The 22,290-nt window shown below is 44.2% G+C and overlaps 1 protein-coding gene across 1 annotated transcript in view; it reads left to right on the top strand.

The window, feature by feature from the left end:
- Window positions 1-1,020: 1,020 nt before the first annotated feature.
- The window catches only part of Pappa2 (pappalysin 2), a 235,288-nt gene continuing 214,018 nt past the window's right edge, over window positions 1,021-22,290 (top strand). Inside the window, exons 1-2 of the mRNA XM_021175322.2 lie at window positions 1,021-2,089; window positions 21,157-22,228. Coding sequence (XP_021030981.1) covers window positions 1,168-2,089; window positions 21,157-22,228 — 1,994 coding nt within the window. The 5' untranslated portion in view covers window positions 1,021-1,167. The remainder of the gene's footprint in view (window positions 2,090-21,156; window positions 22,229-22,290) is intronic.

Below are 22,290 nucleotides of genomic sequence, written 5' to 3'. Positions count from 1 at the left end.
GGGGGACAGGGAGTAGGAGGAGTGGTGTACCAAACTTATTAGCTTTGACATCATCATTGTCTTTAAATAAAAAAAAGAAAAACCCAAGGAGATAAATATAGGCAGAGAGAGAGAGAGAGAGAGAGAGAGAGAGAGAGAGAGAGAGAGAGAGAGAGAGAGAGAGCAGGAGAGATCAGAGGGAACAGGTCCCTTGATGTCTATGCCATTCATATTGGTCTTTTTATCCATCTTTAGGGACCCACCAGCCTCTCCAAAGGTGAAAACAAGGGCTCCCAGACTCATTTGATCAGGAGAGCAGCAGACTGGCAGCCAGAGAACTTTACAGAGACTTGCAGCATACCAACAAGTTGGACAGGAATTAAAACACTCTCTTCAATAGTCAACAACCCTGAGTGCCACGCTGCAGGAGTGCTCACCTATCGTGGCAGACTGGAAGCTGAATGGACACCTGGCTGAGGACCACTGAGGAGAGAAGGTTAGGTACCTCTCTGGATCTTTGTGTCCCCAGATTATTTTTGCTATTTTATTTTATTTTATTTTATTTTATTTTATTTTATTTTATAGAATAAGCATCAAATTTTGTTTCAGCCTAAAAGGTTTTTTTTTTTTTGGTTTTGTTTGTTTGTTTGTTTTTTTCCCTAGCAATTTACTTTAAGTTGAGTGTATTGTGGGTGATGGGCTCTAAACAGAGATTCTAACTCCTAGGGAAAGGAAGATGACACAGAAGAGATCAGTAGAGAATAAGGTTCTTTTGAATGATTAGCTGGGGTGGCATGTATCTCAGAGAATTTGGCTTAAGTCACATACTCTCTTCTCTTATCAGTGAGGGGAGGAGTTACTGAAGGAAGAAAAGGAAACCTGAGGTCTCTGGGTGGAGATTCAAAGTAAGAACACTTAACTTCATTCTGAAGGACTGAAATCAAGCAAGAGAGGTCACAGAAGAAGGCAAGAGAAGCCAAAAGTTACAGAAGCCACTGGGGTTGGCTGAATCCCCAGGACAGGTAGCCAGGAGAGGCATTCTTCTGGGGCCACTTGAGAAAGTTTGGCTTGTGAATCAATTTCCCTGGTGACTTCAATTCCATTGCTGGTTGTCTTTCCTTCTTCTCACTATTCTTGTGTGGCACCAAGAAGCTGACTTCGGGTTCTAAGGAACAAGCTGAGGGAGATATGATGTGTTGGAAGGTCCTGAGAATAAGCCTGGTGGTCCTGGCTGGGTGGGCACTCAGTACCACCAACTCAGAGCAGGGCTGGACACGCAAGAAATTCCTGGCCCAGAAGGAACACCTGAACCAGGTGCTGTTGGAAGGGGAACGCTGTTGGCTGGGGTACAAGATTCGAAGACCCAGGACTGCTCCACAGCACCATCTCTTTGGGGTCTACCCAAGCCGCCTCGAAAACTACCCAAGGTCCTATCCTGTGGGGACACAGCAGCAAACCCCGTATACAGAATGGAGTCAGCGAAGCCCAAAGAGACAGGCTCCGAGTGGTATTCCCCGAGACCTGACTGAAAACCCAGCAGGAGCAAGGAGAGAGTCTCAGCAGCCAGCTGCCCCGTGGGTAGGGGATGGTCCTATTGGGCAATCGCAGCTGCTGAGAAATGATGACACTTATCTTGGCGAGGGAGGATCTAAGGAGGCTCTAGGTGAGCCTGTGATTCGGGGAAGCTCAGAAATTGCTGTCTCCACCATTGCTACCTTCGCATATCAGAAGGGGCCCACAGCAGAGACCCAGAGGAAGGGCCAGTCCAAGTCTAGGCTTCCTCGCCAAGTGCAGAAGAGGCAGGCAGAAGACATGACTGGAGATCCCCCGAATACCCCTCAAGATTTCCAGCTTTGGCCTAAAGACCCACTTAAGCATGGAGATAGTGACAGTCCATTGGAGGGCACCATCCAAAATGGTGGAGGGGCCTCTGCCCGGAGAGTAGAGACCTTTAACTCCCAAGGAGGATTGCCTGTACTGTATTTCTCTGGGAAGAGGGAGCGGCTGTTGCTGCGTCCAGAAGTGCTGGCTGAGATTCCTCGGGAGGCGTTCACAGTGGAAGCCTGGGTGAGACCAGAGGGAGGACAGAGCAACCCAGCCATCATTGCAGGTAATGTCCTATCCTACTCCTGGGTTTTCTCGGGTCCCGAGGGGTGTGGTCGGCTCCATTTCTGTTGTGGGTACATAGAGAACAGGCAGGGGGAACAGCCTAAAGCAGGAAAGCCAAGAAGGCTTAGCCAGAGGGGCTGTGTGTGTGTGTGGGGGGGTTATTTATCAGTGCAGAAGTAGTGTAGGCACCATCAAAGGGAAAATGACTCCTACCTGAGGCATCATTATCAATATCGATTTTCTCAGAGTTCTATACATTGTGCTTGTACTTTAGGAGACCTCCGTTAAGATCTTTTCCCTTTTTAAAGGGAACAGACTTGTACTCTTTGTCAAGAGGGGGGGTGGGGGGGTCACACTGCTTCTCATAGTCTAGCATGGCACCTCTGAAAAGCAGACGGCAGTCCAAGGATGGTAGCAGTGAATAATGACCAATTGGGTCCAAACAGCAAGGGAACAGGCTGCCACCGGAAACTAGGAAGACAGGTAGCACCTGTTCTAGACCCTCAATCCCGTTCTCTTGACCTCAACAAATCTGCTGGAAAAGGTGGACATTCGCAGACCAGGATTCTGGCTTCTAGCTCTGGCTGTCGTTAGGAAGACCTAAATAGGAGAGCATGTTTAACACAGCTAACTCTATAAGGTTAATCAGAGGAGGCATTTATTTGGGCTTGTTACCTGTGTTTATTTTGATTAACAGAGACACCTAGAATGACAAAAAGAAGAGCCAGGTTTGGAGCCGTTGATTTTCTTTTCCTATCTGGAGAGGTCGATTTCAGGCAAGGGTGAGGAAAGGATATTTCACCCCGTGGGGTCTCCTTATTCATTTAGACACCCCACCAAAAAAAAAAAAAAAAGAGTGGGGACAAATATGCAGAAGAATGCCATAAGGAGACCAAGTTACTTTATGCATTAACTAAAAAACAATCAAATACTTATCAGAAAAATTAATGGTACCAATCTGGATTATCCACACACCCTTTCCTGTTCGTCAGTTCCATTACATTGTTGGAGAAACTGAGGCAATGAGTGACATGTCAGAGACCGGCTTGGGGGTGGGGAGAACAAAGTAGGAGTTCATGAATCATTTGATATCTCCTCAACAAACAAACAAAAACCAAACCAACCAACCAACCAACCAGCCAACCAACCAATCACCCCTCCCCACAAACCCAACCCAAAGCAAAAGAACAACAAAACCCATTCAGGTTTCTGAGTGCCTCCAAATAAGTTGCAGACTAGGCAAAGAAATCTGGAGGGAAGGAGCCTCTTCCAGTGGGGTGTCGCTGGAACATCCTTGTGGACACTGTGTCTCCCCCTCTTTGGCTGTGATTTCTCGTTTGGAATCTGGGATTCCCAGACACTGAGCACTCTCCAGTCATGTGGCTTTGCTTTATTTTAGTTTTGGGTGGGAGAGGGCGTGAGAGAAGGGGCCAGGCTGTAAGCTAGATGGGGCAGAGAAAGAGGAGAAGGAAACCCTTATTCTGGGGCCAAAATGGAAGAAATAATGAGATGATTATCTGATCGGAGTTGGCAGCTTCACAGTTTCCCCCAGATGACATCTTCGTGCTGCCTAGTCTGGCTTCCTAGTGCCCATCTGCCAGGGAGCCTGCGAGCTCTCAGTCTCGCTTGAGACCCACACAGATCTGCCTATGCTTCCTCCTGCAGTAGCAACAGAGAGACCTGGGAACCGTTTCTTGGCTAGGAAGCCTAAGGGGACAATCCAACCGGAATATATGTGGGAGATTATTGCTTGGGGTTATTAAAGTCCAATCCTGGAATACAGGAACATAGCACCTGACCTCGGTCCTTTACCTCTCCAGTCCTTCTGTCTCACCTCCCTGTTGCAGTCCCCTATTCTTTGCTTCACTTCTGGCAAGCTCATCCTCAGATCTACGTACCTCCCTGCCTTGCCTGTCACCAGCCACTGTCTCCATACTGCCACAGCACACATTCAGATCTTCCAGTGCCCATCCAAACCCTCCTCTCCTCTCGAAGCATGTATAATTGGGCAGGAAATCATTTTTAGCAATTTACCTTCTCAGGTTTCTTTCCCTCAAATGCAAGTGTCTCCTGCAGTGTTCTGGGATTTCCCTTTTAGGTCTGCTTCTAAGAGGTGGAAAGCAGATGAAGACCAAGCCTCTTTCCCCCCTGTTCTACCCTCTATCTTCCTTCAGACTTGTGCTCAGCCCAAATTATCAAGGGAGGTTAAAAGCCCATGGGGGCAGGGATTGACAGCAAGGCCTCAATTCGTTGGGCTCAGCAAGTGGACTGTTTCAGATTGAGCATCCATGTCTACCCATTGTCTCTGCTGCTGGTATTTCCCTGGTGAAGAGCCTGGCTAAGGATCATGAGGTTACCAAAATCAAGCTGCCAGTGATAAGAGCCTCTACTTCGAGTGACTTGACTCTCTTTGCACAACTTTACAGTGCTCAACCATCCATCTTCCTTTCTTCTGCTGGCATGGGCTCTCAAGATGGTGTACATCCGTTCCTAGTATGGTGGGACTTGAGTTACACAGAGTGACAAGGTGGAGTCAAGTTGCTGGGAGTAACACACAAGCCTGTAGCTGCACTTCTGTTGCCCCTCTGAGGGTGGGCCAAGACTTGGCTCTCACTTTGTCAATAGATTTCAAACCTCAGGTTCCGCCTACTTAACTCGAATCAGCTTCCAAGTCCTCTACCTGCCATGCTTGGGGTAGTTTTCCTTAGCAGAGACCTCAAACAATTTAGTCAATACCAGTCGTAGCAGAAGCCCCTACCCACAGTTATGGGACCTTAGGGAATAGTTTTAACACTGGACACTAGGTGGCAGTGTTGTCTCATGCACACGAGACAAGGGAAGCCACAAAGTTGGGAATGTCTCTAGTTTCCTTGAGGGCTGTCCTGTCCCAGCCTCTGGGCTGTAATTTAATCACCTTCTCCCAAAATGTTGTTGGTAGGCATCCCTCAGGGTCCACTTCATATGCCTTTTTCCTTTTTTGAAAGGCCCGTCTGGATAGCTAAAGCGGCTTGCTTTTTTTTTTTTTTTTTTTTTTTTTTTTTTTTTTGAGTTGTGACTAACTTGTAGCTCTAGCAAGCACTGAAGAAAACAAAATCAGCTAGAATTACCCTCTCCCTGCACTCTAAGTTCCCAAATTCTTCTGAAACAAGTCAGACTCCAGAATGAGTTGCAAGAATGCTTTTTTATTGAGGATTGAGGGCAATGCAGGGTACACAAGCTTCAGGTGTGTGTGTGTGTGTGGGGGGTCTTCTGGTCATCCTCTGGGCTTTCTAAAAGGTAGAACACACTTTAAGTTGCCTGTTTCCCCAGAGTTGGAGCAGACTGGTGGCAACAGAGAGAGGCCTGCCCCCTGGTGGGGTTCTTCACAAAGGTAGCCAGTCAAAGGTCTGGCACTTTGAGGCTATGTGGCAAGCTAGGAGTAGCTTGAGGTCAGGATCCCATTAGGTTGGGTCATTAGAATTTAGTGTTTCAATAAGCCAATTTCTGTCCTGTTCTGGTGTAGACACTTTAAGGTCCAGTGCATAACCCTGAAAGCATTTGAGCCTTTCCTACCACTTCAACTTCCGTTCCTCCCCGTCAACCCCAGCATACACAAAAGAGGACATTTTAACAGGTTCCTCTGCACCCGTAATTGATTTCAAATGTTCCCTGAAGTCGCCCAGCTGAGTAACCACCTGCTCTGCAGGACACTGAGTCATTAAATCCATGGTAAGCTGGAACCCAAGCCCAGAATTCTTCATCCAACAAATATTTATTGAGTGCCTTGCCGTGCAAAGTGTGGCAAGTCATTGAGGGGAACACAAAGATGTCTGAGAAACTGTCCTTGACATGAAGGTGAGTTTGGGTCGGTCCTCTGAGTGTTCAAGCTTTACATGTCCCAGTGTAGATTCTGGGGGAAGTGGGCAGGACAGACAGACATGGACTCAAATCTTTCTCTCACACATACTGAGACAAGTGTCTCTGGCAATCTAGTCAGCTTTCTTTTTTCTGAGTTATGTTTATATCAAACCAAAAATTAAATGGAAATATATATATATATATACACACACACACTCACACACACATATGATTACATACATATGAATGTATATGATTCTATTTGAAATAAAGTAGGAAAAAAATCCCAAACAAAAGACAAATAAGGAGAGGTCCTATAGAGTCGTGTACCTAAAGTGCCCATCACAAAATTTGGCCTGTGAGTCTTATTTACTTACCAGTGACATGAAAGGTATTTATCAGGAGATATTCATACTAAATTAATTTCTAATTTAAATCTAACTTTTCCTTAGCAGAGATATTAACTTCAAATCCTTAGGACTTTACTCTGATGATTTATAAAATGGGAATGGCTATAAGTAGCTATTTTTTTGACAATATGGTCTCAAGATAAAAACTGTAGTCGAAAAAGCCCAAAGGTTCCATTTATTGCATTAAAACGTTTCATCTCTTCTTTTTATTTGAGTGGCACTATTCCAAATCAGTTGGGCAATGGTGCTAAAACTTCTATGTTATTTTTCTAAGCTGTAAACCCTGTTGAATATCTCTTGAAATTTGTGCTTACTTAATAGAAAAATGTACACTGTTACCTAGATTTTACTGATAGCCCAAGTCTGCTGCCATCAGGGCATTGTTTAGAGACTATTGCTAGCTTTTCTGTGTGAGTGACATCTATGGAATGAGGCTTCAGGGTGAAGAGCTCTGACCACAGGGAACACAGAATTGTGCAGAACACACAATGGCATAGATGTAAAGAGACCTCAGTGTGGCCGCCTTGATCTCACAGACTAGCTGCATCAGTATCGATCCCTAGAGGCAGGGTTCTCTGTCCTGCTCTTTGGCTGCTTCCCTATACTCAGTGATGGTCAAATCACAGTGTTTGTCCTTATCAGACCCTGAGGAATCACCCTGTTCCTCTCCACATCCCCCTCCTGGATCAGGACTCAAATATTCAGTGATGCTATAGTGACCCAGCTGGCACAGAGCTGTTGGTATGAGGGCCCATGTTTGTCTCCTCTGGGTGGCCCTGCTGTTTCAGGTGAGAGGGAGATGCGATTGTTTGTGTGAAGGAAACACATACCTTATGCTTGTAATTTAGCTTTTTTTGCACTGGAGTTTTCACTTTGAGGCTTGGTGGCTCAACACAGAAGCGATGTGAATGTTAGCTGGTCTGAGAGGTAAATTTGATCTATCATGGTCACGTTTCCATAGCTCACTGTGGTTTCCTCTTCCTTAGAGCCTCCCTATTGGCTCTCTCTCTCTCTCTCTCTCTCTCTCTCTCTCTCTCTCTCTCTCTCTCTTCTATAGACTTTCTATAGACCTTCTTGTGTGCCTTTTATGGATTGCACATTGCTTCTTGCCTTATTAGTTAGGCATGGCTCTTATTTCTATCAAGTCAACACCCGCTAGAAGTCCTATGAAACTCCAAACCATATTTGTCACCCCCCACACACCAAATACCTCCTATAATGTTAGAATCTCATAATTCTACAAATTATATTTGTAGAATAAACTCAAAATTTAGACTGCTGTATTCCCACTGGGGTGAGGAGAACTTTCTGGGACTGGGGACTTTTTGTGAGGATCCAGGGCAATGGCTTTGAAACTGTGCTATTGCTGCCTACTGTGTGCCTGAAGAGCACCCAAGGGAAACTGTTGCTCACAAGGTTGCCCACCTGCCTTCCCTAGGAGCACCCCTTCTCTTACGTGTCTCACAGGAGCCAAAGTTTGAATTATTTACTCCCACAACTCTAGAGCAAGGGCTGGTCTATTATGGCCTATGAGCCGCATCACCCCCAGAGCTGCTTCTGTAAATGAAGTTTGATCTGGCACACCACACTCATTTGATTATGTGTTCTCTGTGGCTGCTTCCATGGTGAATGACAGAGTTTAGTGGTTGTGGCAGAGACTGTATAGCCCAAGAAGCCTAAAATATGTATGGGTCTGGCCCTTCGTTGCTGAATGGCAAAGTGCACCACGAGCTGCTCTAGAGAGTTGTTTCTCATGCTTCAGTGTGCACAGAGGTCATCTGGGGCACACCCAGCAGCAGATTCGAAGAGAGTGTGTTTTGCAGGGATTCAACACAGGGGGTTCATTGACTATGGGCACCATTGACAAAGACTATGTTTGGATGGAGAGCACCTCTCCCTGAAGTGGCCAGGATAAAGGGAGACCTAACATGGTCGGTTCTGGCTCAGGTATCATCAAAAGTCTTCCAGAATATGCTTTGACTGCTTCTTTCTTTTCTCTTTCTCCCAGGGTCATGTTAATATCATGGGGTGATAGTTCTCCCAGCCCTTTCCTAGCCCTTTCCATATTTTTGCTCAGAGTTTTTTCATTGAATAAAATCTTTCCTATTTAACCCTACTCTGGGCATCTACTCTTGAACCACTCTGTTACCCAAATGAGGATTTGTATTCCATTTTTCTGGAGACACATGGGACTGCATGTGTAACAAGTTTCTTAGCTTAGATGCTGCTGCTGCCGTGGCTGCCGCTGCACGTGCAGCATCACACACTTACGGGACTCCAGATTTATAAGCATAGGACAGTGTGTGACAGATTTTTTTTTTTCTGCAAAAGAACAGATGCTAAGTAGTTCAGGCTTTGTAGGTCATATAAAGCTCATGATGCAACTCTTAAACTCTGCCGTTAGTATGTGCACATTGCCACGGTTGATGCACGACCACATTGGTAGGCTGTGTTCCAATAAAACTTTATCAAAGCAAGTGTCATGCTGGGCTTTGCTCCTCTGTAATTGTTTGCAGAGCGTTGGTGTTGAGTGTTCATCCTGAAGGCCATGCTTCCTCTACAGTTCTTCTGGCCTTGTTTCTTCATTCCACTTGATCCACAAAAATGCTTATCTATAGTGCTCTACCTGATAAGCTCTAAGCAACAGGTTTCTGGGGAACGCTAGGCCACTTAGAAATCACGGGGCATTAGATTCTGAAGCATCACAAAAGAGAGAAAGCAGGAAGATGTAGTTCATGTGGCTCCCTTACAGTACCATGATGTTTTCAGGGTTTTGTGCTAGCTGGGCACTTGAACCTGGTCTGGTCAAGGCTCAGCATCTGACTCACAGCTTTCTACTTGAGACTCTGAAATCATCTAGTAGTCTAGTGTGGGTTGGAGGCAGATGGATTTCCTCTGAGAGCGGTAGGGTGATCATCCCATTCACCACACTTTTGCTTTAGTACCTGATGCATGCTATTGCCTGCTCTCTCTTTGTCCCCTAACCTTGTTGATGGAAAGAGCTCTCGTAGGCTCTGTTTGGTCTCAGACAGGCATCACGGCAAGTGAGCCTTCTGGATCCAGGTGGCATTGGAGTAGCCTCAGTCCTCTGTGAGGCATGATCTCTCCCAGTCCTCAAGGATGAGATGAAAACTCCAGAAAACTTTGGATGTCGGTCCTAGCATGGAGCACAGGTTGCTAGGAGTAACAGAGTCAGAGCTGTGAAAAGTAGGACTCACCTCTGGCAGAGAGGCAAATGCAACTATTTGCCTGTAACCAGCAACACTTCATCCTTCCTCACTCCCTGCCTTCTCCCTCATGCACCTTTCCTTGTTCCTCTGGGGCTGGCCATCTGATTCATTCAGGATGTGCATGCCAGGAGGTCTGGCTCCATCTCTTTCCTGTTTAGTTCAGGCCTTGCAGAGACCAAATAAACACCTTATTCGACGAGGAGGAAGGGGAAGGAGGAAGAGGACGGCGAGGAGAAGGAGGAGGGTGTACCGACACCTTCACTTGGATCCCGAGCCCATTCACCCTGCATGTGCAGGAGCTTGAGTTCCTGATGTCACAAATAAGTACATAAATCTCATGATTCTGCCCTTGAGGCCCTGGAGCTAGGTTACTCCAGGGCCTTGTCAAATCTGTTTCTGTTCACCTCACACACACCCTCACCCTGTACCTTCCAGAGAGAATATTTCTTTGCCAAATATGTGTCCCTCAAAACAACAACATTCTTCACTTCCCGTGTTTACTACCTGCTTTAAAACAATCTTACTTAAAAAAAGAAGAAGAAGAAGGAAAGAAAACAGTTAGGAAATAAAATTCAGGGCAAACGGGAACCGTTTTCTCTATGACTCAGAAGTGAGTGATGGGGTAAAGTGGTTCTTCTCAGACATACACTATAGCAACTGCGAGCAAAGCTTCAGAGCATTGGCAAGTTGAAGCATTGCCATGACAACCAGTTGGGAGAGCAAGGTCAGTAGTTGTGACTCATGTCTAGTTGGGAAGTCCAGGCAACTGATTCTAGGTGAAATCAAAGAGCTTTAACACTGATTGGACATTCCACCCTTAGCCAACAACTGTACATTTTCCTCTTTTATTCAAGAACTTTCTGTACATCCGAAGCAGATTATGCAAGTAGTTTGGTATTATACATGCTCATTCATCCATTCATCCATTCATTTGTTCAACATTTATTGAGCGTCTATTAGGCAAAGTACCAGATATTATTACCCCTTCTAGAGAGTTAAGAATAAGTAAGAGCTGTGCCTACAAGATGCTCACAGTCTGGTGACAGGCTTTTTATAAATGTTAGTTTTAACATTTATAAATTTTAACATTCATACATGTTAATTTTAATTTAAATCTATACTGTAAATTAATATGGCTCTACACTTCTTTATCCTAACTAGTTCCCCAACACTGACACAGACCACGATTTATTTTAAACCCTCACTTCAATACCTAGGCAATCCATCTTAATCCCCATCATTTAGGCTCATCCACTCTCCAACCTAACGCTATGAGCTCCTTCCTCCTTCCTCCTAAGGCTCAAGCTTCCCCTTCACCTCGCGCGCTCTCTCCCTCCACCTACCCCCTTTCCCTGCCTGGTGGAAGTCCCGCCCTATTCTCTCTTCTGCCCAGCCATTGGGCAATCAGCTTTTATTGGCAAGGAAGAAAATAAATGGTAAGCATTGTTTACACAGACTTAAGAACGGAGATTCTTGACGTAAGCATCACAATGCCCACAACTCTGTGCCTAGATTGAAATAGGATAGGAGGACAGAGAAATCAGTATTTGAATAACACAAGGGTAAACTTTACACTTTACACAAAATCACAATGCCTACAATTATAATCTTCCTCTTGGGAGTGAATAGCTCTGTATCAGTGAGAGGTATCCGGAGTCAGGACTGGCAGGTGCAGAAACGGGGTGGTGGTGGAGGGCAAACGGGAAGAATAATGTCAGATGTCCCAGTGGTGCCAAGAGATCCACCAGGTGGAACTTTGGGACTCAGCGGTCGTGGGAGTCACAGACTAGTTTAGGGGAGTCTATTTCACTCCATGGGGAGGAAAACACATTCTGGTAGTACAGTTATTGATGAGAAGCGAGAGGTGAAGGCATGTTAGGTAGGATGCTAAGAAAGGATGCTGCCAGGGTAAACACAGATTTTATTCTGTGTTAACAGAGATCCAAGACTTGGGACATATTGTAAAAGAGCCAGTAATCTAAAGTGAGTGATAGCAGAAACATGGAGAAATCACGGAAGACAAATAAACAGAAGTGTAAAGTGTGCAAACGTGGGCTCAATTACCATAAGGGATTTTCATAGCGAGGTTTCCTTGGCAACGTCCATGACGCTGACTTTGTGTCACACACTACAGCAGTCAGTTTAGACATTTCCACTCAAGAGTTCCTTGGGGTAGCTTGAAGAGGGAAATGAAGAGCTGAGAGCTCAGAAAGAAATAGGACAGCGCCTAGGGCCACATAGCTAGTGTGCACAGAGCTCTGCACCCATCCTAGTCAGAACCAAGGTCTCCAACCTGCTGTGAACAGAGATGAAGTTTGAGCCTGAATGCTCCGGCCTCAAAGGCATCCCTCTTCTCTTTCGAGCCACTCTTTTCTGTCTCTGTGAAGGGTCCATCTCCATAGGCTGAGCTGCTATGTCCCATCTACACAGGCTGCACTACTATGTATGGCTTTGAAATGATTTTAATTGAATATAATGCAGACTTATAGATGGACTCTCGCTTAATTTATTTATCCATTCACTCTCACACTAGTGCATTGAACATGAAGTAACCACTCAATAGCTGTTTCTGAAAACAGAACAAAACAAAACAAAACACTCCTACTTCACACAGAATAATTATAACCCTAAACCTTAGCAGTGGTCTAACTTAGACATTGTTTGTTTCAAGGTGCATTAATAATTTGAAATAATTGTACAATAGACTATGCCTACACCCCTTATAATCTAGCTCATGGCATAGATCCTGGGGATAAAGGTACTTTGGGCCAAGATTCCCTCCTTGGATTTGGTGGCCTTGTTGAGTCCTTGGACAGAGCTTGGGGTATCATTGGCCTGAACTTGACCAGGGGTGGCTTAACACGTATATGGGGCCTATGTGTGCTGTCTTCCAGTGCTTCCTTCTGGGAAACCAGAGGCCTCTTAGGTGACTTGTATCTGCATAGTGAAAGCATGGACATTTAGGTGTTATTAAATGTGCACAGGCCACGTGTGTAAATGGAATGAATCTAGTAGCCAATGGGCAAATGATTTCTACTACAAGAGCAGTACAGTGTATTCCTTTAAGAAAACCTCCTATGCAAAGTTTCTTAACAGAACAAGAAGTAGTAGGTCATTTTCAATGTGAACATCTCTTCCCCCAAGCTTGCTTTAATCCAGGACTTCTGCATATTGCAGGACCACTGAGTATGTATAAACTATTGAAACACTTCCCAGGGTCATATCGATTCTGTGCACTGACCCTCCTAAAAGGAAATGCTAAACAAACTTCTGAGAGGCTTCTCACAGTCATTTACTCCATGGAGGAATTGAACAGTAGGAAATTGGAATATCTGTGCTTTGAGGGCGTTAGAAAAGAAAGTTCTCAGGGAGATCTTGGTGGAAGTGGAAGAAGATTGGAAAAGAGGCAATGTCTGTTGGTGAGGGTGCCATTGTGTGTCTGTGTCTTTCCGAGGACTAATAGGACTAATAGGAGGGTAGCATGTCAAGATGACAACTTGGCCAATTGCAGGCTCTCCCTGGTGTGTGACTGCCTCCTTCACAGGTATCATCTCTTGCCTTCTGCGCTTGGGGATTTATATTCTGCTGTCCTGCAGGTCTTGTTTTTGTTAAGGTGAGAAGATAGGGCAGCTTTCAACTTTTGATGAGAAACAGCAGGCTGCTTCACCCCTGTCACACTACAGAGGCTCACTGTGTAAAGCCCGGGTGGTCCCCTTGGCCACTGGCTAGCTCTTAAGGGAATTCCATAGCTACAGTGATCAGCACAGTTCATCAGGGCTCGGGAGCTTTTATACTGTTTGCTCTGGAAGGCAATTAGAAATGATCCAAATGATGTGCCAAGAAGCAAACAGATAAGTAAGCAAATAAATAAGCAAACAGCACTTCTCAAGTGTTCAATTACTCCAGAGACTGCCTTCTCCTTCCCTCCCAATCCTTTCTTGGTAGCAAAGACTACACATAAAAAACATTTCAATACTTATTAAACTTGTGTTATTACCTCATGTGAGGAAAAATAGAATTTAGTATTGCTCAAATATACTGAGATGACAGATGATGCCTGGTCAAGTAGAGTCTGGAGGAAGTTGCCCAGTTGCCCAGATGAGTTAGCGGGAGCAAGGGTCAGCAGGGCTCTTTACAAGTTGTTATCCCCAGTAGTTAGTGTAAGGCGAGGTGAGAGTCAGTAGGCCTCTTTATAGGCACAGGCTTTGGGGGCAGAGCCCTGCTAGGTCAGCTTAGTAGCTGCTCCCTCTGTGGGAGTAAATTGTAGAGGGAGGAAGAGTAAATATTTTTTTTTTCACTAGGGAAAACACAGTTGCTCTGTGACATGTTTTCAGTTGGGAGGATGCCTTTGACAACTCTGCTAAAAACCTCCAGTGGATCCAAGCTTGTAATGACTTACTTATTTCTACCATGGGCAAGGTGTTGATACAATGGGAATAAGGTAGGGTTGCCAGCTGTCAAGGAGCTTGTAAGTTTGTTGAAGAGATGGACCTCTGTGTGCTAAAATGATGATGTTAGCAGCAGATATGGCCACTGACTGCTTAATGTTAATGGGTGTCAATCATTCTTAATTTTCCTGTGTGTGTTTGTGTGTTTCATCTCTTTTATGCTATAAGTTGGTGCTACTGTGTTATTTCCATCCTATGGTTTGGAAACTAAGATATGGAGGACTACCTCATATTGTCCAGGGTCATGGGATTATTGTTTGCCTGATCCAGTTGCTCAACCTCACAGCCTGCTCCTTCACATAGAACAAAATATTAAGCAAACTTTTGGTTTTCAGCTGACTGTTGGGCTGGCCATGCTTGGTCATTTGTGGGTCTCCAAGGCCTTGCTGAGGAGATGTAAGGTTGTTGAAATAGGGTAGGGATGTCCTAGGGATGCCCTGGAAATTCTGAAGGCTCTGGTCATTTTTTCCAAGGCACATTACAACTGTAATTTGACTATCATGGCAACTTCTCTGGCTTCTGTGGATTACTTACTTTCTTTCCTACATAGTTGTATTATCATCTCTAGATAAATTTTCATCCTTAATGTTCCTATGCACTGATCAATGCTTATCCTTAAACAGATTATTCTGACTTGGAGTCTTGCTATTCAGGGACTAGGGTGTAGCTCAGTGTATTCTTAGTATGTGCACTGTATATTTGGTCCCTAGTAACATCAGAAAAAATAGATGAAGCAAAAAGGATAGCTCAGTGGTTGAGCTCTTATCTAACACATGCCAGCCCAGGATTCCATTTCCAGCATGATAATAACAGGCACAGCTACTGAAATAACCACCACAGGGTCCTGCTACTCATGGGGTAGTGAGGTCCACATCTGGGTATCACCAGCAAGTCTGTTTGAAGGCACAGCTGCAGGTCCTGCTTGCATGACACTGAATCAAAATCTGCATGTATTCATATCTGGTTAAAGCCTGCAGATACTAGGCATAAGCAGAGGGTTTGATTTCAGTTCAGCTCCCTGGGCTGCCCTGTCTCCACCAAGTCACAAGATTAACCACAAGAGCAGCTAACCTGTATTGAAACAGCACCAGGACCCACTCTAACTACTTTCTCTAGGATCACCTTTGAGTCACTTTTTCTGAGGCTGTGCTCTTCTTTAGATTCTTATGTCCCACTGTTTCCTTCAATGCTTTCTTAGGCAATTTCAAAGCAACCTTCTCTCCATGCCTGGTAGACTCCCACTGCATGCCTGGGTGGCCTGTGGGGAGCCAGGGAAACCCCCTCTCCTGGCTTCTATCATCTATGCCTCTGGCGAAACCATGACAAAAGGAAAAGTGTTCTGTAAAGAGAGGCTGACATTTTTGCTGGAAAGACGCTGGGGAGGTGGTCCCCATGAGGCTCCCCTCAAGTCGGGGCTGTAATTTGTAAAGTGTTGGAGTCAGAGATGAAAGGTTGTGCCTGATCCTGTCTTGAAAGAAAGTTATCTGAAACAGTTGAAAAGCACCTCCTTGGGATTGTCTCTCTTCACTTTCTACTCCTCTTTCTGCTCATAGAGTTCATGGCTGCCAGCTTTGCTGCTTTTTGATGGATAGCCTTTTTCTTTTTACTCTTTTCTTTTTACTCCTTTTTACTCTTCCACAATCTCTCTGCTGTGTGTGTGTGTGTGTGTGTGTGTGTGTGTGTGTGTGTGTGTGTGTGGTGAGTGGGGGGTGCTGGATGTTGAGTAAGTAGTTCTGTAGAAGACATCATATACATGTGTGGGGTAGACCCAGAGGATCTTGCCTTCTCTCAGGCTGATTTATGATCATGACCTAACCTGCTCTCTGTCCCCCTCCCCCGTTCTTTTCCATTTTCCTCCTAAAAACAAGCTTGCACCATACAGCATGTTTTTTGCAGTTCCCAGAGTTGATGACACTGTGTGTGACTCTTCTGTTTTGATGATCCAAACCTTACCTTCCTGGAAGCAGATGAAGCTTCTCCGAGAACCAGAACTCTTGCTCCTGATTTTAATCCCCCAGAGGTACAGAGGAAAACCCTTGCCATGGGGTTTTCTTGGAAGTTAGGTTCTACAGCTGTGTTTTTGCCAAGAGCATCATTTCTGCCCAGACCTTACCTCCCCACTCCTGTTACCCAGGCTTGCTCTTAAGTGAACTCTTCTGTGAGAATCTGCCATGGATGAAGAAGCCTCCAGGGGAGGGCTTTGCCCAAGAAAAGCTCTAAACAATTTTTAATCACATGTGTCATCATTCAGAAGAAAGTGGCTCATGATAGAAAAGCACATCTAACGTACTGGGGAAAGTCAATAGTTGTAGTTGTATAGTATGGGTCATGCCTGAGCTCTTTTGGTTCTTTGATCATTTCTGTTCATCACATTCAACTTTAGTGTTATTGGGATCTCCAGAGTCTGGTGGGAGTACTCTCTCTGCCAGTCAGGACTCTCACAACTCATATTTCTGTAACAGTAGATACAGCAAAGGCATAAAAATCCATCATTTCTTGATCCTGTGGGAATCACAGACGTCTAACCTAAACCCAACTTTTATCAGCAAAGTCCCCAAAGGCCTAGATAAATAGGTTAAAAAACAGTAGCAGTAAAGCAAGGCTCAACACACTACCCACTTCAGTGAGGATGGTCAAGATTAAGGACATCCCAGACACGATGAAACATGAGGTAATTTTGGAAGGACATCCCAATAGATGAGAGATATTTCAGATATTGTGATGGATATGATGTCATTTGTGGTTCTTGGACTATAGTGGGAGTGTTGTTAAGGAAAGAGCATGGTTGTAGGAGTATGCTTAATAGAGGAGATACAGGAGAATGAAGGACTAGAGCATCTCCAAGAGGGAGAAGGCAGATCTGTAGAGAAGGAATCGAGCCACTGGCAGTAGAGAGATGGAGACAGCTATTTGTTGTTTCCTCAAGGCTGGGCTCCTCTTTCATTTATTACATATTTAATCATGAAATAATGGAAGAAGCTACTGTCAAACCACTTCCAAGCTAACTATTCTTCACAATGCCTTCCCTCAACCCTCTTCTCTGTGGCCACTGCTCTTGATTCAATGTAACAATTCTCTCCCGCCTTAGGATTCTTAAGACTTGGTAGCTGCTTGTTATATATCACGAAAGAGTCTGTGGGTTGCCTAGAAATGTTATCAGATATTCAACAAAGCTGTTGGTCAATGCAGGTCCTGGCCTGTGACCTTGCTAGTCATTTGCTCCAAACTATTTCCAGGTGTGGCCTTAGGCGTATGCATTTTCCCAGGAGTCACAGTTTTTTTTTTTTTTTTTTTTTTTAAAAGCAATCTTTAAATCTCTTAATGCCACACTCACCAGCCCATGTAGCTCTTTTGGGTCCCAAGCAATAACATTAAAAAAAATTATTTGAAGTATTTTACTTTAGTAGAAACGAGATGGGTGTTTTGGTTGAATAGTCTTGGTCTCTGCTTTCTGGCACTTGGTAGATGTGAGGCTGTGAATCAATTTTCCCATCTTCCAATGTTCAGATTTTGGTCCACAGGGAAGGATATCCCAATTCGGCTCATATATTTGTGCTATATTAATAGGGATGGTACATGAGCCATAGTTAGAACACAGCAAAGCCTTCGTAAAAGAGAGCTTAAACTTCTTTTATTTCATCTTGGTATAAGGAGCAGATCTCCCAAGCATAAACCCAAAAAATTGAAAGAAACAGATGTGTATATAGGTACTGCATTTAAAATGTCCCAATTAAACAGTTATTTACACACTTTGGCTCTGAGGGTTGCATTGTATTAGAATTTTTTTATCCTGCCCTGGGGATATGCTAGTTTGAGAGAAGGACATTTTCTCTGATGGTAATGACTATTAATTCCAAATGCTAGTAATTAATTAATAGAGAATTGGATAAAAATGTTTTCTCTTTTCTTCTTAAAGACACACTTGAGGATATTTCTCTGTCAAGATCACCATAGCTTCTAAATAGTTTTGGGAGTTCAGAGCACAAATACAATGATCAAGATATACTCTCTGAATTTACATTGTCCTGTCCTTGAACACTCAGTTTTAATATAATGTAAAGCATTCAACCAAATGTAAATTTAGTAAACATTGATAAATGCCAGAAAGCAATTGGAAGGAAGAGCTGGAAAATCACTGTCTGAGTTTTAAGAGGATGTGACTTGAACGTTTGGCTTCAATCCCACTGCCATCTTTTGAGTTCTATCATTTGATCTGATTTTTCTAACCATGGGCTATCAGAGTTCAGTTTGTTGCCGAGTGACTTAATAAATCATATTCACGATCAGGTCCCTCTGTTCTTCCAAAGAATGTGGCTTTGATGAATAAAAACCAGTTATAATGTGCTTGTTTCTATCACATGTACATCCAAAGTTATAAAAGCCCGCTCTTGCACAAGCTCTGAGTTTCACCATGTATATTGTGTTGGATTCAATTTTGTTACTTCTGACAGTCTCTGTGCTAGACTGGGAGGAAAGAGACATGTCCCCAGTATTCTGTCATTATTCTACCGTGAAACAAAATTTGTCTTATATCTGCTCAATGGAGCCAGGTGAGCCTGGCTGACTGTCTTTCCTAAGGGCATGCAGAGAGCTGTGCCAGGCTACCCCATAGTTTCAGCCTATAATTAAAGGATGATAAAGAGCAGGCTTGGAGTAGACAGATTCTATTCACAGGTACAACTGGTGCACAGGTAGACATGAAAATGCTCAAGACCTGGATGGGAGGCAATATTTACCCCCTTCAAATTACAGAAACCTCATCACAGCTGTGTCTACTTTAGTCCGAGGAAGAGGGGGACATTTTGGCTGCTTTGGACTGCTTTCTTTTTTAGTCTGGGACTTCTGAATCTGGCTCCCACTGGCTCAGTAGAGCCAAATACACACTTCTCTTCCGAATACCATGTGCAGTGACATCATATTAGCAACTTAAAATTAGTGCTGCGGGTGTAATTTACGCTCCAGAAATAAGCAAACACTGAAAATTAGTAACGTGAAAATTTTATAGCTTCCTGTGAGACAAAAAGTAGAAATAATTACTGTGCTGTTAATTGAACTGGAGTACGAAGGACAGTAAATTGAAGTCTTCAAACCTACAACTAGATTTAGTTAATCACTTATTAAAAACTATATGAGATCATAGATACCCATGTATGTGGCCCTTTAGAATAGACTTTTGAATTCTTTTGTTTTTCAATCAGCATATAGCTGCACTATCAGTATCGATAGTACTCATATCAGATGCTGTGGCACTTTTGTTCATAGGTCAGTGGTTGGAGATAATTAAGATAATACTGTACTGTACTTTTCAAAACCTAGAAGAAAACATGAAGCAGCAAACAGTATTGATGGGAGCAGCTCTGTCTCCTTTTTGAAAATCCATTAGACACAAGGACACAAGGATTTCTGAAGAAGTAGTTTTTGAAGGGTGGACCAGGAGAGGAATAAAATTTGGATTGTAAAAAAAAAAAAAAAAAAGATTAACTAAAAAGAAGGAATATATATATATATATATATGTGTGTGTGTGTGTGTGTGTGTGTGAAAAGCAACAGCAAAAGAACAGAAAACAAAGCAAAATAAATAAATAAGTAAATGCCCCCAAACAACAATGACAATGAAAACCCAGGACTGCCAAGCTGCAGTTGCACTGTAGGAAGCCATTGCCTTTTCTTCAGGCTTTAATTGTTATTTTAATTAATATTCTTTATTCTGTCATATTATTATCATTCTTTGAAGTTTCATCATTCAGTTGACAAGGTGCTGTATTGCTTAGTTATTAGTTTATGTCAGGGACAAGAGAGCTATTCTGTCATTTATGAGAAAAAAGTTATTTGCTTACCATGAAAATGTGATGGCTTAGAGAAAACACACTCTCCCAAGTTGGACTCGAGAAGGGGTGTTCTGCAAGGATGATTTTTAAAAAAGATATTGTGTAAAGTTAGCAAGGAATGAATCAAAAAGGAAAAAGAAAAAAACGAATGAGGAACCTTCTGCTCATAAATCCACCCTCCTCATCCCATCAACAAATGTTGTTGGCTTAGACTAGACAAGAATTCAGGGAATAGATAAAATTATTGTCTAACTTCCCAGAGAGAACAACTCTTATTTTATAGGCACCAGCTCTGTAGACCCACTATCAATCATTCATCAATGCAAGAAATACTTATCACGCAGAATGTTTCCATGGAAGTGAAGGGTTTCCTGTGGTTTACAGATTCAAATGCTCCTTAGCTCAGTGGTTCTCAACCTTCCTAACGCTGCAACCCTTTAAGACAGNTCCTCATGGTGTGTTGGGTTCCATCCCAATCATAAAATTATTTGCATTGCTACTTCATATCTGGAACTTTGCTGTGGTTATGAATTGCAAAGTAAGTATTTTTTGGAGATAGAGGTTTGCCAAAGGAGTCACGACACACAGGTTGAGACCCACTGCCTCAGAGTGTATGAGAGAATTTACTCAGCAAGAGATGGGGAATCAATCAAAATGGAACGCTGGGGCTTCCAAGGGCGGAACTTGGAGGAATAAGGTGGTGTCTGGATGTTACAAGTTCCTTATGTCCCTCACAAGAAACATTTTAACATTCAAAAGAGAAAACGAATGATACTATTTGGTCTCAGAAACTATATGGTTTCCCTCCTGGCTTCTGAAGAAATGTAAAGATGAAGTAAGAAAAGTCAGTGACATAAGGCAGGCTTTCAGGAAAGGAAGGCCCTCAACCAGGCCTTCAGCCGATACAATATCAGCTGGCAGCTGAGTGTCCACCGGGTCCACAACTCCACCCTGCGCCACCGGGTTGTGCTTGTTAATTGTGAGCCCAGCAAGATTGGCAATGACCACTGTGACCCTGAGTGTGAGCAAACTCCATGAGCATAAAGAATATTTCCAGCACAGGGTTGCCATCATTTGTGGTAGATGCCTATCTTGGTTACTTTTTAACTACCAGAATGAATTTAATTGAATGGCATCTTTTTTTCCCTCCTTGGTGAACACATACTGTCAGAATATTTAATATGGGAGTACAGAGAGTTAGTCAATGTGGGGAACTGAAAACCTACATTCTTGCTATTTACACAGCCTTTCCTCTCCCTTTCTCCACTCCCTTTGTATCTGGTCTTTCTCCCTTCAACTCTTTCTTCTTTCCCAGGTGTGTTTGATAACTGCTCCCACACTGTCAATGACAAGGGCTGGGCCCTGGGGATCCACTCAGGGAAGGACAAGGGGTGGAGAGATGCTCGCTTCTTCTTTTCCCTCCGAACTGACCGGATGAAGAAAGCCACTATTGTAACTGGCCACAGCCGTTACCAGCCAGGCACGTGGACTCATGTAGCTGCCACTTATGATGGACAGCATACAGCTCTGTATGTGGATGGCACTCGAGTGGCTAGTAGTCGTGACCAGTTTGGTCCACTGAATAGCCCTTTCATGGCGTCTTGCCGCTCTTTACTCCTGGGAGGGGACAGCTCCGAGGATGGACATTATTTTCGTGGTTACCTGGGCACACTGGTCATCTGGTCAACTGCCCTTTCACAAACCCACCTCCAGCACAGTCCCCTGCATCCAAGTGCAGCAGATGAGTTGACCACCCTGATTCTGACAGCCACTTTCGATCCTCTGATGGAACAGTGGGCTCCATTTAGAGATGAATTATATCCCCGGCTGGAGGTTCTCCAGGACTCTGAGTCACAGCCTGAGATTCTGTCACCTTTACAGCCCCCACCTTGTGGGCAAACAGCTTGTGACAATGTGGAACTCATCTCCCAGTACAATAAGCATGGGCCCCTTCGCAGAGAGAAAGTGATCCGCTACCAGGTGGTAAACATCTATGATGATGAGGGTCTGCATCCCATTGTGAGTGATCATCAGATCCGCCGTCAGCATGAGGCCCTCAACCAGGCCTTCAGCCGCTACAATATCAGCTGGCAGCTGAGTGTCCACCGGGTCCACAACTCCACCCTGCGCCACCGGGTTGTGCTTGTTAATTGTGAGCCCAGCAAGATTGGCAATGACCACTGTGACCCTGAGTGTGAGCATCCACTCACCGGCTTCGATGGGGGCGATTGCCGCCTGCAGGGACGCTGCTACTCCTGGAATCGCAGGGATGGCCTCTGTCACGTGGAGTGCAACAACATGCTGAATGACTTCGATGATGGAGACTGCTGCGATCCGGAAGTGACTGATGTCCGAAAGACTTGCTTTGACCCTGACTCACCCAAGAGGTAAGAAACAGGGGTTTGGCTGGGGTGTTCTATCAGTGTTTTAACATAGGAGACTTTGGGAA

The sequence above is a fragment of the Mus caroli genome, chromosome 1 (genome assembly GCF_900094665.2).
Source record: "Mus caroli chromosome 1, CAROLI_EIJ_v1.1, whole genome shotgun sequence".
In the NCBI taxonomy this organism is placed as follows: domain Eukaryota; kingdom Metazoa; phylum Chordata; class Mammalia; order Rodentia; family Muridae; genus Mus; species Mus caroli.
Note: the sequence above shows the minus strand (reverse complement) of the source record. Positions and strands in the feature narration are given on the sequence as shown.